Below are 15,454 nucleotides of genomic sequence, written 5' to 3'. Positions count from 1 at the left end.
GGAAAAACCCTCCAGCAAAAATGCACCACCATTTTCTAACGCAGACAAAAATTTCAAGCTACGCCGGATTTTACCGAGTCTAAGCAAATAGTCAGACAAGTTTCAAGCACAATTAGAAACACTGCTTACATCTTTAGGGATGCAAGGAGAGAAATTCAATGTCACAAACTAGGCAGCTCAAACCACACAGGCAGACAAACCGCCAGAGGGAAAACACAAGATTCCATGGCAACCTCCAACTTCATCACAATTTAGATGCACTCAAGAAATCAGTAGGAAGGAAAACATCAACACAGAAAAAAACATTATCTGAGAGTTCCAAGAGTTAGTCTGTTAATGAAGTGCAGTGCAAAATAGGGAAAAAAATGGGTACGTGTGTGTTCTCCAAACGTATAAATGAAAAATTCCATATTCATCTGAAAGGGAAAAAGAACAAAATACGCAGAAGTGAAAAATTATGGCTCTTGAGATGTTGCACCCGCCCCACCACCTTTCAAAAAAATAAAAAATAAAATAAAGACCGGATAGAGAAAGAAAAGTGTAAGTTTTAACTAGAGCAGATCTATGAGTCTTCGTGGGAGAGGAAAGGAACACGTTTAACAGGTGAACTCTGGACTTTGTCAAGGCAAAGGTGACACTGCCTAATAGGAGAGAATAAGAAGGCCAAAGTGAACATTTAGGAGAGATCAGGTTATACGTCCCTCTGTTTGCCTTTTGCGTTTGCTGCAATAACCAAAAACATAGGCAGACATCGCTGCAAAATGATAAAGAGCTCTGTATTTCCTCTTACAGATGTAGAATCCTCCATTTTAGGGGCGGTTGCCTCCCCACTTCCCGTAACACTACGTCATGTCCCTCAAAATAACTGGAGGACCTTTCATTTCAAAAGGCCTATAAGTCATTGAGTTTGTATTTTCATGCAGCTGGATCTGTTGTCTGTCTTTTTAAATAGAGAGCTCCTTTGGTGTTTGTGACTACGGTTTTGTTTTAGCGATATTCTGCGAAATCTACATTGAACTACAAGGAGTGACGCAAGAGCAGGCCGGCTGGAGGAGACCAGAGGGCTACCTAGCCCAGCCTCCTGCTTGCCAAGGCAGCCCTTCCAGGTGACTACGGGCAGACCGTGAGGGCAACAGCTCTCCTACTCCTGTTCTCTAAACTGGGAAATCAATGTCCCCAAGGCAAACCAGGAAGTGGATTCATGGCTATGTAGTCAGTGAACCAAGGTTGACTCCCAAGGCTACAAGGTTCACGCAGTGCCGTGCACAGGATCCCTCTGTGAAGAAGACAGCGCATGGCTGCGTAACAGGCTTGTCTTCTTTTTTTGGCTTAAGAGGCTCTCCACTCATGTGGACATGAAAGGAAAGATAGTCATTTCCAAGAAATTTTAGTCTCTTGATCCATGAAAAATAACCAGAACCCCCCCCCATGTGATTAAGGCATGCTGGGAGCGGAAAAACGCAGGAATGCCTCCTGGTGTTTTTCATTCCTGCCTGATAAATTTCAAGTAGAAAACTCTAAATGGGGGATTTATAAAGCTTTGTGCTCCTTCTCCTGCTACCTCCTGCTTGGTAGAAGACATCCTGTCCCTGACATGGAAGACTTAAAATTCAGGCTTCTCCTAGATTTTCCTTGAGTTGAAGGCTGAGCTGGCGTCCATCATGGATCAGGTTGGGGTACTCTTTCCCCAAAACTGGGGTGAGATGTCCCCAGCAACAAGGGATCCTTTTCTCCTGCTGTTGCGTACAACTGGTTGTTAAGCACCCATATCTGCCCAAAATTGAGCTCAATTTTATCCCCAGATTGAAAAAAAAATCATATCCCCAGGTGCCTCTGGAATATGGTTGACCATTGTTATGTGCCCCCCCCCCAGAAAAGGCCTTAAAAAGAAAGACAGGTAGAAAGAAACATAAATATTTGGGATTATATTGGGGAAGGACAAAAATGCCCCTATTTGACCTGAGTAAATCTGCCCACCCCTGCTTTCGGATGATGCCTTGATAGACTTCCAACCCTGACACCAACTCCTTCATTTACTTGAGCTCCTCCAGTAATATAATAATAAAAGATGTGACATGATTGATAACCACTATCTTAATAGAGCTTTATGATCACTCTTGGTGCAGCTTTTTCCCCAACCTAACTGCCGCCTCCCCCCACCCCAAAAAATATCCTGTAACACAGACAAAAAATGACATGTACAAGAAAAAAAACTCTCTTATCAATTCTGCTAAACTTAATTCCATCCCTTCATTCTTGGCCAACCCGACAGAAAGTCATTTCCTATTTCCTTCTAACCTTCTTAAGAGAAGAATGCAAGCTTTCCTTGCCTGCTTATTTTGTTTATATGTTTCCATTCTTCTCATTCCTTTCTGACATTAAATTTAGGGAAGTATATGTGATTTCCAGCACCAGTGTCCTTTATTACAACTGCCCTATATGAAGATTAAGATGAGAACACAGAAACCGTTCAAGGCGACCTGTAGGCCTGGCACTGAGGTTTCTGTCTCCATTTCCTGCCAAGATGAACCTAGGGTCCAGTCCAGAATCCTTTCTTCTCCTCTCTTCTACAACCCATAAGGACCTTGGGTGTACATGAGGAAATACTATGGGAATTGGGCATGATGAGAAAAGAAGACTGAGGGGAAGATACGATAGCACTTTTCAAATACTTGAAAGATAATCACCCAAAGGAGGGCAGGATCTGTTCTAGATAAGCCCAGAGAGCAAGACACATAAGAATGGAGTCAAGCTACAGGAAGCCAGAATTAGGTTGAGTATCAGGAAAAAAAACTTCTCAACTGTTACAGCAGTATGACAATGGAAGCAATGACCTCCGGAGGTGGTGAGTTCTCCAACTTTAGAGGGGTTCAAGAGAAAATTGGACAACCATCTGCCACATCTGCTTTGATTTGGATTCCAGCCTTGAGCAGGGGGTTGGACTCAATGACCTTATGGGTCCCTTCCAATTCCATGATTCTATTCCCTGATTCTACATTTGATGCTAACCAAATGTGGCTTCAAGTTCCTTAAGACAGGTTTCAGTTTACTCTGAGGTACAACCTTAAGGAAATTCAAGCCATTTCTAACACCCCAGTCTGCCCGTGATGGGACAGAAAGCAGAGGGTTCCACTAGGATATTCGAAGCAAACAGCACCCTTGTTCCAACATTGCTGTTGCTTCTCTCATTCTCTGCTCCTCTCCTCTGCATCTGTTTCCATAGCTCAGTGTTTTCCCAAGCTTGCTAATCATCCAACCTTGTCATGCATGTGCAAAAGGGAGCCTTGGATTACAGGGAAGGTTCTTCAATGGGTTCTCTCAGGCAGGATTAACCCCATGCTTGTCCGAGGAGAGACAATATGCCCTAGCACCATCACGGAATCAGAGACAGACAAGGCATGGCACAGTGAAGTAATGTCTAGAAATTGCAGAGCACGAGTTCAGGGAAAGATAACATTGCCTGGAGATAGTGATTAGGAAAACAAGAATGAACACAGGGTAGAGGGATAAGACTCAAGGGGTGATGAAATCCAGATGAGGAGCAAACAAGGCATAAAGCTACAAGCAATGCGAAACTGCAAGACAAGTCTGCTGGATGTTCTAGGACAAGATCTTTTGTGATCATTTGCAGAAAGAAAAGAAATCAGTTTAGGGGGTTGAAGAAAAATGACCCCCTCATGAAATGAGATGACTGATGATGAACAAACTGAAACCTAAAGCAAAGTCCTCTCAGTCGTAATGGAAGTTTGTGCCACTTGCAAAACCATGGCCATTGTGTAAGAGCAGTGGTTTCCAGGAAGAAAACCTGCCTTTGGCCTGCAGGACAGAAGCACCTGCACAGATTTTACCATCCCACTCTATTATGTAGCTTTCTGAGCAGAAGCTCAACAATGTACCGGCTGACACGACTGTTAATGACTGCTCAAAGCATTTGAAAGCATGTTATTCTCTGTTGCCCTCGCCACAGCCTTCACACAGAAAAACCCAGTCTTACTTACAAATGCTCCCTCTCTCTGTTCCCCACACATGGATACACTGCTTTTCTCCCAGAACAGTACAAACCCCAAACTGATCAGGAAGTTGTGAACTTACATGGTATAGGAGTAGAGATGGGCACAAACTGCCTGTTTGTTTACTGTTGCAACAAATGTTCGGTAGTTCAACACTCTGCCCCCTCCAGCAGACACCCAGTCCTGGCTTCCTTTGCCCTGTTCCTCCAGGTGCTGCTTCTGAGTGGGTGCCCAACAGAGGAGGCAGGGCGCTAAACACCTACTAGGGTGGTAGACAAATGGGCACAAACTGGTTCATGTCCATCTCTATATAAGAGCTTTACTAAATGAAGAACAAGGAAAAGACTATGTGGTCCTCAAGATTACACGCACTCTTGCATTAATAAATGAAATTAGGGATAAATTTAGAACTTCCAGAATAAAAAGAGGGGGGAAAGGGTCCCCTTTAAAAAGCCCTAAAGCGTTTTACCGCTGAAAAGAGAATGATGCCTAAATTACCCAACTACCAAGGAGAGAGGCTTTCAGTTTTTCAGCAAAGTGTCAATGTTCTCTGCTATGACTGTGGGAAAAAATCCACAATGTTAAGGGGAAAAAAACTCAGGCAGGGAATTAAAAGTAGAGCGGCCCATCACAATGTTGTCACATAAAACTACACTATTCGAGTGGAGCAACCATTCCCACAAGGGAGGAAAAAAAATGCTCCCAGGAAGCTTCTGTGCAAGAACCTTCAACTTTCTGCAAGAATTGGTAAGTTTGAAGAACAGCTTCTCCTGGTTGAAAATGGTCTTCTGGAGCCTCTTGCCAAGAAATCAAAACAACTGGCATTTTGAACGTGTGGCCTCCATTCTAACAAAAAAGATGTCAGCTTAGTTGTCTTGTGACAACAGAACATGACTGCCTGTGGCCTTTTCTGGAAGAAGGGATGTCTTGTGTTCCTCAATGTTAATCCATTCCAATTTTGCTTTACGTAACGTCCCACAGAACAGTGGTCCCCAACCGAGGGCCTCCAGATGTTCTTGGACTACAACTCCCAGAACCCTTCACCACAACCTCTGCTGGCTAGGATTTCTGGGAGTTGACGTCCAAGAACATCTGGAGGCCTAAGGTTGGGGTGCACTGCATAGAGCACATTAAATTCGTAAACCGAGGTACTATTGTATATGCTTTGCACTGAACCTTTACCACCTGTACAGTGGTGCCTCGCTAGACGATGTTAATCCATTCCATTGAAATCGCTGTCTTGTGAAAACATTGTCTAGCGAAAAGCGTTTCCCCATTGGAATGCATTGAAACCTGTTTAATGCGGGAAAATAGTTGTCGGCCAGCGAAAATAGCCCATACGGAAGCCATTTTGCGAAGCGCCGATCAGCTGTTAGAATCGCTGTCTTGCGAAGCTTCGGTCCCAAAAACACCCATTTTGCGAAGATCACCCATAGGTAAGCCATTTGGTGGAGCCGCCAATCAGCTGCAAAAATCGTCGTCCTGCGAAAAAACGGTCTGTGAAGCACGGACCAAATCATCGTCCAGCGAAATCCCCCATAGGAAACACCATTTTGCGAATTGCTATAGTGATCACAAAAAGTCAACGTCTAGCGAAAAAACCGTTTTCGGGGTGATCGTCTTGCCAGGTACCACTGTATTTCAAAGCCACAGACTCAATGGTGGACTCAATGGTGGACAAAACAATCAAGAAATTCAAATTGGCTGTTAGTATCCAGACAAATCTTGGAGAAGTTTCTTTTTGGGACTACGACTCCCAGAATCCAACACCTGTGATATTCTAAGCTCTCCTTTCAGAGCACTTGGCCCGCCTGTAGTCACTTACCTGCGGCCGGCAGATCCAACTTGGCTCGCTTCAGCTCCGCCATGGAGCTTTGGAGCTGCTCTATCACAAAGTCATCTTCAAAAAAGAAATCTTTGGCAAGAGTTTCCTGAAGAAATTGTATAAGCTCCTCCATTTGCAATTTCATCAGGTGTTCTAGGGTGGGAAAAAGAGGATAATACAATATCAGAAGCTAGGGACCGCAGCGGAAGCGAAGATGTCCTCTCTCTTTTTGGCTCTATAGGAGATAAAATAAGATAAAAATCTTGAAGTCAGTTCTACTCGCTGAACGTGAATTGAAAAGAACTCTAGAATCCTGAGTCACTCAGGGTAGAAGGTTGTGTTACAAAAAGCCTGTGGTTATTACTTCCCTTCCTGAACATGTTTCTTATGAATGGAGACTCTGGTTGGAAATGAAGACAGATCAGGTCTCTGATAAGCAAGAGGAGGGAACGCAGCATGCGTGACCGATGTTTGTATATAGCGGAAGTGAAATAAACAACCAATGCATTTCAGGCCAATGAGATCTGAGCATGGCCTATGTAGGGATGGGCACGAACGACACTTTCAGTTTGTCCCCGTTTGGGACAGCACCCACACAGATGTTCCAGGGATGCTGTGTGCTTTCCCCTGCCTCCTCCGGGCAACTGCCGTGCCACAGGCTTCTCTGCCCCACCTTGTTGTCTGAGAGGCCAGACAAGGAGGAAAGGACATGATGCTGCCTCTGAGTGGGCAATCGCTTGGAGGAGGCAGAAGAGGGAAGTGCCCGGTGCCCACAGAACACTTGTCTGGGTGCCACGCCACAGCGTGGTTCATGCCCATCTTTATATGGAATGGCAAGAAGCTGGGCAGCTGAGGTGGGGAGGGAGGCAGAATACAGAGTGGGAAAGCAAAGTGCCCTTCTGAAATGTGATGGCAGGCTGCAAGTTTGGAAAAGAGCAGGCCTGTTAAGAGAGAAAACACAACGTACCATATTTTTCTGTGTATAAGACGCCCCATGTATAAGACGCCCCCCCCCCATTTTTCTAATCCAAAATTAAGAAATCTAAGTGGGACTTAGCAAGTGTAGGGGGAAAGGGATCAAAGTGCTGCAGGATTGCCTTGATCCCTGCTTTCACCTCCACTTGTTTTTCTCTCCTCAGCTTACCTCCGTGTATAAGACGACCCTCAATTTTAGTCTAAAGATTTTAGACAAAAGTATAGTCTTATACACAGAAAAATATGGTATCATACTAGTTGAAATTCACAGCCTTCCATGTTCCATGACACTTAATGTGTCAAGATGCAGGGAAGCGTGTGGAGCTAATTTTCTCCCCTGAAATCCTCCAAGGGCTGCACAGACCACCAAAAATGCCCCAAAAAGGAGTCAGGAAAAGGCTGGGTGGTTGCAGAAAACCATCATTAAGAGCTCCACTTTGCCCACTACCCAGTAAAACCTTATTACATATTATCATATTCTTTCCCCCAAGCTCCACTTCACCTAAAGGGGGAAAAATGCAGGATAGAGAATGGTGTTTGCAAGGGTGTATAAGGTATGATTTATCTCCTTTGAGAACTTCTGAAAGCCCCTCCATCCAGTTTTTTGACTCCTCTCTACAACGCGCCTCTAGGAACAGGGCAGCGGAGGGGGTTTGGACGCCCAGGAAGCCGGCACCCGGCATGGAGTTCGGGGCGGTGTTGGAAGCCCAGGAGGCTGAGCCTCCCTTTTCCTAACTGCTGGGGCAAAGAAGCAGCCTCTTCACCACCAACAGTTCGAATTCCCTGCTTTCCCCCCTGGATTTTTTTTTTTTTGTAACTGGAAGCTCCGGCTGCAAGTAGAAGCAAAATTTTATGGCCGGAGCTTTTCATAACTCGAAATGTTCGTAAGTAGGGACGTTTGTAAGTCAATGCCCCACTGTAATTAAGAGCCCTTTGAATGCAGCAAATATCCATTGTAATTGTTAATGGTCATGAGAGTCTTCTCAATAGTTGTTATTGTGATAACCAGAGATACGCATCCATAAAATCGTGAAACCTACAGGAAGGGGAAAACAAAATCAGTAGTGGGGGAAAGTACTGATGTGTTCGGAGAAATATCCAAGTGGAGACAAATGGCTATTATCCAAATTTATTTATTTAATTATTTGATTTATATCCCGCCCATCTGGTCTGGTCGACCAATCTGGGCGTAGCTCTACTGGCTTAACTGGAGTGACCAGAGATGTGCCATTTGGGTTTGGGTTATTTTGGGATGAGGGGTACAAATCCCAGAATTCTCCATTCTGGGACTCTTACCTGTCAGGTAAATACTTGAATATGGCTCACTTGGAAGAAAGGCTGATGGGTGAAGGCTTTGTGGCCTAGCAAAGACCTAGCTTCTTGTTCAAATAGAAGCTCTCAGCAAATACTGGGGTAACTTCCTTTTTGAACAGGAAGCTAGAAGGAGCTAGGCTTATACTAGGCTACCAAGCCTTCCACCATTAGCCTTTTTTCCAGGTGAGTCACACTCAGGTGTCCATGAGTGGGTGTCTGTCAGATAGGATTCTCACAATGAAGAATTCTGGGATTTGTAGTAAACAAAGTGTATCCTCGGAGTTGCATTCCCAGCAGCGTCAGATTGCTTCAAATTCAAGAGTTCCTCCTTCAGTTGTTAGTTGTGCATGACTTTGTCTCATTGCATGCAAGTGGAAGAAACTCTTTAATTTAGCTCCCATCTGTCACTGCTGGTGATCGTCATTCCCTTTATATCAATAGAGCTATGGAACGGGATACCAGCTATGGTTAAAACAAACAAACACAGTTTCAACTTCAAATCCCTTCAGATGACAATTTATTGTTTACAGTCAAGGACAGAGTTCTTACTTCTGTGCAGTTTCAAAACGGTGTAAGACATTGCAGTGAGAACCCGTTCTCCTTCAAGTATATAGACGTCCCAGATCCTGAGGGTTAACGTGAAGGGTGTCTGCAACGAAACTACCAGGTCAGGAGAAACACAAACAAATTTTGAATCTAAAACACAAAACATGTGCTTGGATGATGAGGGAGGCAAAGGGAATTCAAACCATCAGGGGTACTCACACGGTCAAGGAAACACTGGAAAAACCACTTCATTGTGTAAAAGCTAGTGCTGATCTCCTGGGCATCCTGCCAAGAAGAAACCGTTTATGAACCTCTGTTAAGAAACATAATCTCGTGCTATCTAGCATCCAATAGACAATGAACTCCAAGTTGAATGGCAAGCGTAGAGTCTAAATTTGACTGATCTCCGTGACATTTTGCTTTACCCCGTTTTGAAAAAACAAGCTCTGTCTGGAGAATGGCGATAGCCAGCATTAGTAAATTTAGCTGGAAATTAGACTAGGCAAATACAGTTCCACTGGCTTCTTTAAATCTTTCAATGGCAGTCAGTAACCCTGGATGTAGGATCTTTCTGAGATGTTTAGCTAGCATTGGATATCAGACAGCAACTGTGTTGTGGTTTCAGTCCTTGGAAGCAGAGTTAAGGGGATCACTGCTCAGCTACTGGGGCTTTGTCTTACAGCCTCAAGCTCTTCTGCCTACTCTGAAATGAGCTTTCTTTTGTCCAGCATATGGGTCTCACTGATATGCTGACACTCATCTTCAGCTCTCCTTTTCAAGGAGTATCAAGGCAGCTGTGGAGTTAATTAGAAGGAACTAAGGGCTGGATGTGGGTTCCCAAGACGAAGCTGAATCCAGACAAGACTGAAGTACTGCCAGTTAGTTAGTATTTAGGATTGGGAGTACAACATGTTCTGGGTGGGAATTGCACCCCTTCTGAAAGGTCAGTTTTAGACACTGCAAATGATAGTTGATTTAGCGTTGCTTATGGGGGTCAAGCTGGCTGTTGTGCCAGCTGCATCTTCTAGCTGTGAGAAGTGGATTTAGACACGATTATATGATATATTCTTTATGTATGTTTTAGTTACTTCCCACTTAAACCACTATGAAGTCTTTTGCAATACCCATGAAAAGTATTTGGAAACTGAAGCTGGTGTAGAATTTGGCAGCCATGTTGCCCTTTGGCATAGATGTTTAGACAACACTACACAATGCACTAGTTTCTAACAGGCACTCAAGTGGATGCTCTGCCAGCATTATTTTTATTCTTGGGGAAAGCAAATTCAGCCATAATGCTATGATATAGGTTCCAGCAGGGCTTACTTATTAGGCCCTACACTGCTCAGGGCCAAGGGATTTGTAAGATAACTTGCTCCCATACCAACTTGCCATCAGATCATTCCATTATGGATCCCCTAACTAAAACAACCTTGGTTGGTGAGAATGTGGGATCTCGTAAGTGGATAATGGTAAAAGTAGCAATCATATGAAGACTCCTGAAAGATTTAGTACGTGGCTCTCTGCTCCTATGACTTTGGACACCCCTATTCTGTAATGCTAAAACATTCATTTACACCACTGGTGGACAAGCAGCCCATTTTATTTGCTATAGTGGTGGACAACACACAGCCCATCATGCTGTCCCAGAGCTCTTCCTAAAAGATGGGATTTTTCCAGCTAAATAAAATCCCTCCAGTGCAAACCCCGGTGGATCTTGTTTATATATATGCTTATTACATTAAGTACAAGCGTTATGAATTGTGTATGTGTGTTCCTATAGCAAAAAGCAAAGCCTGTTGCTTATATACCATCCCATAGTGCTTCAAGCACTCTCTGGGCAGTTTACAAGTTAATTATGCAGGCTATACATTGCCCCCCCCCCCCGGCAAATTGGGTACTCATTTTACTGACCTCGGAAGGATAGAAGGCTGAGTCAACCTTGAGCCGGCTATCTGGGATTGAACCCCGGGTCGTGAGCACAGTTTTGGCTGCAGTACAGCAGTTTAACCACTGCACCACGAGGCTCTTCAAGGGTGGGGGTTCTTGATTTTTATTTATTTAAGTAAACAAATTAATTATTTAATTATTAAATAGATAAATAAACAATGTCATTCTTTAGTAGTAGCTAATAAAGTTATTAAAAAGTTAATTAACCATTTTGCCTGAACTCCATTGAGAGAACAGCCCATGAAAATTGGTCTTGAGTTTAAACAAACAAATGAACAAAGATATTTCTAGGCAGCTAGTTCTATTTTTAATTAAGTTTTTCTGAGTGGGAGCTTACGATATATATATAGCAGCATTTTGTTTATTTTAAACTAGTACCATCAGCTATCCAGAATCTAATCCTCAGGTCAGAAAACCTTGTGTATTAAAGCAAGAATACGTTCAACATTTTTATGCTGCGGGAGACAAACTCATATGAAACTAAAGCAATAAGCAGCAATGACCTACAGTGTAAACCTGATATGAACTCTGCTGCAAAAATTGAAGTCACACTTTACAGCAGAGTCTCAAATCTGAAGTCATGTCTGCCTTTGGCAACCAATAAAAAAGAAATCTCTGTTTCTGCTCGGTCACCCAACCCACATCTTTTATTATATATCATTCTATATGTAATGAAAGGGGAAACCAATGTGGTGCTCATGAACCGGCTCCCACAAATATTTAATATTCCAGCCATTTAGTAGAAATGAAGTCACTGAATCCAGCTGAATCTCCTCCCCAGTAAAAGTGCTCTCAAGTCTGCAGCCTAAGGCTACTCTCTAACAAGTTTATACGTAGAAAGTAGACATCAAATCTCATGAAACAGAAAAGGAATGCATTGCACATCCTGATGGCAATAGACTATGTTTCATAACCTCTCAATACAGTGGGCCAAACGAGAGGTCGGAACCTTGCAGCCGGTTGGTAACATGCTCAATCTTGATTGAAATCGATAGGATTTTTGTGTGTGGACCTGAACACCACTGGAGACCTTTCTGTACAGGACACACTTGGCTATTTTACAAAGGCATGATTATTCCTCAGATTTGGTTTGTCCTCACAGTCTTTCCTAAACTGAAGAAATCATGGAACTGCCCTCTTTTGCAACAGCAGGCATCTAAACAAGGACAAGACAATTTCTTGGTGTTTTGACCCAAATAATGTCTGCTGTGCATATATATCAGGACTTTACTTCCTAAGCCTAGTTGGGGCCATTCCTTTCTATTCTTTGTATACTTATTGTTAAAGCTTTAAATTTTCTCTTTCAATGATGTAAGCCGCCCTGGGTCTCATTTAAGGAGAAAAATGGGGGCACATACATACATACATACATACATACATACATACATACATACATACATACATACACACACACACACACACACACACACACACACACACACACACACACACACACACACACACACACACAGAGAGATTAGACAGACTAGACAGACAGACAGACAGACAGACAGACAGACAGACAGACAGATAGATAGATAGATAGATAGATAGATAGATAGATAGATAGATAGATAGATAGATAGATAGATAGACAGGAGCATAGTATTATAGGAGTTGTGCTCCTATAGATCTGGAGGCCACCAGCTTGCAGAAGGTTGCTAATGAAACTACTTCAAAGCTTCCCCAGACACCAATGTAAGTACCATATTTTTCGCTCCATAAGACGCACCTCTCCATAAGACGCACCAAATTTTTATGCAAAGAAAACAGGAAAAAATAATCTGGGAATTTCGCTGCATAAGACGCATACACTTTTTCCCCAATGTTTTTTTTGGGGGGGGGAGTGCGTCTTATGGTGCGAAAAATACGGTAGCTTGGATATGAACGAAATATCTCTTGGATCTTCTCCCCATAAACATCGCCTTTTATCATTATGATACCTTGATGACATTTACTTACAAAATGCTGCTTAAGTTTAGACAAAAATTTCTTCATTATTTTGTCGTGATGCTCTTGAAACCTCAACAGCTTGGGGAAACCAGGAATAAAAAACCCTAAAGCATAAAAGAATTTTAAAAAATGAAAACACCCATAAATTCCAACAAAGGATATTCACAGCTTTTGGAAACTATTTTTTCAGACAAATCTAACTCCTTAAATGGCTTTTAGAATAATCAAAACAACACACAACATTAAAGACAACACAATCTTCGGTGGTAAATACTTATATGGAGTAAATATCACACTTTTTCCTCAAATGCAGCTACGGTGATTGGGAAAATGCATAAGGCTGTAGATTTCACAGTAGGGCTATTTGACTGGTGTGGTGTTATCACCAGAGACTCAAAACTCAAAAACAGTAAATTCCCATGTCACAGCATGCTGAGATATTAGAAAAATAATAATCACTTGGCATTTCAACCCAGCATAGTCAACCACACTTTGTGAGCAGAAATTTTTATTATCTGCATATGGGAGAGTGGAGGAGACCAGCACATGAGCTTGGGGTCCTGCTCGTAAAACTAAACCAGAGGTGGTGAAGTACTGGGATGCATTCTTCACCACCTCTCAAAGTGTTTCCAGTGCTGTCGCTGAAATTTGGCAAAGTGGCAGCAAAAAAAGAATAAGGTTGCCTATTTCCAAATTCCTGCTGTTGATTCCCCTGTTTTGTGGAAGAGAAGTAACGACTTCCCGTGGGCTTTCAGGGATAGAATTCTCCTCTAACACAAAGCGGACACTCCCAATGCAACGTCTTTTAGTGTAAAAATGGTTGTTTTGTTTGTTTTTTTAAATCTGCCAGATTAGGATTAGGCATCCTTCAATCTCGCAAGAATAGGGTAACGTGCCCTGCATGGAGAACTTGGAACAGCGTCTAGTGTGGCTGAGAAGACCAATTCGAGAGTGACAATCCCTTCCACACTGAAGACAAATATTTTTATTTATTTTATTTATTTATTCCATTTATATCCCACCTATCTGGTCGTATTGACCACTCAAATACAATCTGTCCCCTGTCCAGCTCCCTGGTTTGGCTGCTTTCGGGACTGCCTCTTTGCCTCGGCCTGCTGGACAAGGGTCTCTTCAAATTGGGAGAGGCCGTGATGCACCACCTGCCTCCAGGCTGAATGCTCAGATGTCAAGGTTTCCCATATGTTGGGGTCCATTCCTAAGGCCTTCAGATCCCGATTGCAGATATCCTTGTATCGCAGCTGTGGTCTCCCTCTGGGGCGATTTCCCTCCACTAGTTCTCCATATAGGAGATCTTTTGGAATCTGACCCACAGCCATTCTCACAACATTCCCGAGCCAACGTAGATGTTGCTGTTTCAGTAATGTATACATGCTAAAAATTCCAGCTCGTTCTAGGACTATTCTATTTGGAACTTTGTCTTGCCAGGTGATAGCAAAAATGTGTCGGAGGCAACGCATATGGAACGTGTTCAGCTTCCTCTCCTGTCGTGCACAAAGGGTCCAGGACTCACTGCAGTATGGGAGTGTGCTCAGGACACACGATCTATAGATCTGGATCTTGGTAAAATGCCATGCTGCTGAAATTTGGCAGCATAGGCAATGTCCGAATTTCAGAACACATAAATGGTTGCCAAAGGTGTACACCTCAATGGCTACACATTGTTGCTCCATGTTCTCAATCATCATTTGGTATTACCTAGAAACACTGATGCCACGACGGGTTCATTGCACCAATGCTTCTGTGCCTCTGTGATCTATTAGCCTCGATGCAAAAAAGTATGGCAGCTGGCTTTTTTGGCAATCCCATACTTTCACTCAATGACAGATTGGTGAAAGCTAAGCCATTGAGATTTGCCCTGATGTTGAGGTATTTAAAGCCATACCTACTAAGCATAAATAAAAGCATGCCATGTAGAAATGGCCTGAAACGTCTGGAAATAGGTTAGAATACACTGATGTTATCCAATTCTGCTTTTAACTGAAAACTACATACACGGGGAATGTATTTTTAGTCCTGGTTTTCAGAATTAAGAATCAATTCAAATTAGGGTTAATTAATACAATGGCTGGGTTTAGAGTAACTCCTTGAAAATTCTGCGGACAGTTCCCTTATTCTTTAACCTTGCCGGGTAAAGTTCTTTGCACATTATATTTATTTATTTATTTATTTATTTATTTATTTGTTTGTTTGTTTGTTTGTTTGTTTGTTTGTTTATTATATTTTACCCTGGCCCCCAGACAATGTCTACTCCACTGTGAAGAACCTTAAGTACTACTTTAATAGCCCCTCACTATCCTATTGCAGAATTAGAAAGTCTATTCTAAAAAAAATATTTTAAAACTTTTAAAATCCGTTAAATCACATTCACTAGGATGTCCACCCATCTGAGGTTTTTATAAATCCAGTCTGAAGCTTCCAAAGCCATCTCCAACTGACCGGGTGCCCTTGCACAAGCATCTGAAGGGGCTCACCGTGCATAGCATGTTTGGGGCCCGACAGCAGTTTCACCAGAGCCCAGAAAGCATCTTCTTCATTCATATACATGAGGAGTAAAGCTGTGATGTGACTCATTCCCTGACAATATCCAACTTCCTAAAAAAAGAAGAAGAAGATTTTGATTAGGCGTTTGAAGCAGCATACACTCACCCGTCCACAAATGTGTAAACTGTTTTTTGTTTGTTTGTTTATTTGTTGTTGGGTTTTTGGTGGCATAACAAGAAGCTGTTATGTTGAAATGAGTGGAGAGACCTTGAGGAACAGATTCGGCTGTCAGGTAGGCAAGAGAAGAAATGTGGATGGAAAACTTCAGGTATCACAAGAATTCTGTGCCCTGGACGCCTGCTGTAATGTGTCATCACATGGC

At 42.8% G+C, this 15,454-nt stretch overlaps 1 protein-coding gene across 7 annotated transcripts in view; it reads right to left on the bottom strand.

Moving 5' to 3' along the window:
* Window positions 1-15,454, bottom strand: part of USP6NL (USP6 N-terminal like) — a 171,080-nt gene that overhangs the window by 16,351 nt on the left and 139,275 nt on the right. For all 7 annotated transcript variants that reach the window (XM_020801066.3, XM_078376457.1, XM_078376456.1 and 4 more), the window contains 5 exons: window positions 15,063-15,183; window positions 12,580-12,674; window positions 8,890-8,955; window positions 8,674-8,773; window positions 5,836-5,988 (listed from right to left, as the gene is read on the bottom strand). In XM_020801066.3, coding sequence (XP_020656725.3) covers window positions 5,836-5,988; window positions 8,674-8,773; window positions 8,890-8,955; window positions 12,580-12,674; window positions 15,063-15,183 — 535 coding nt within the window. The remainder of the gene's footprint in view (window positions 1-5,835; window positions 5,989-8,673; window positions 8,774-8,889; window positions 8,956-12,579; window positions 12,675-15,062; window positions 15,184-15,454) is intronic.

Source organism: Pogona vitticeps, chromosome 5, assembly GCF_051106095.1.
Source record: "Pogona vitticeps strain Pit_001003342236 chromosome 5, PviZW2.1, whole genome shotgun sequence".
Taxonomy (NCBI): domain Eukaryota; kingdom Metazoa; phylum Chordata; class Lepidosauria; order Squamata; family Agamidae; genus Pogona; species Pogona vitticeps.
The sequence above is the reverse complement of the archived record's forward strand: the minus strand, read 5'-3'. Positions and strand labels throughout refer to the sequence as shown.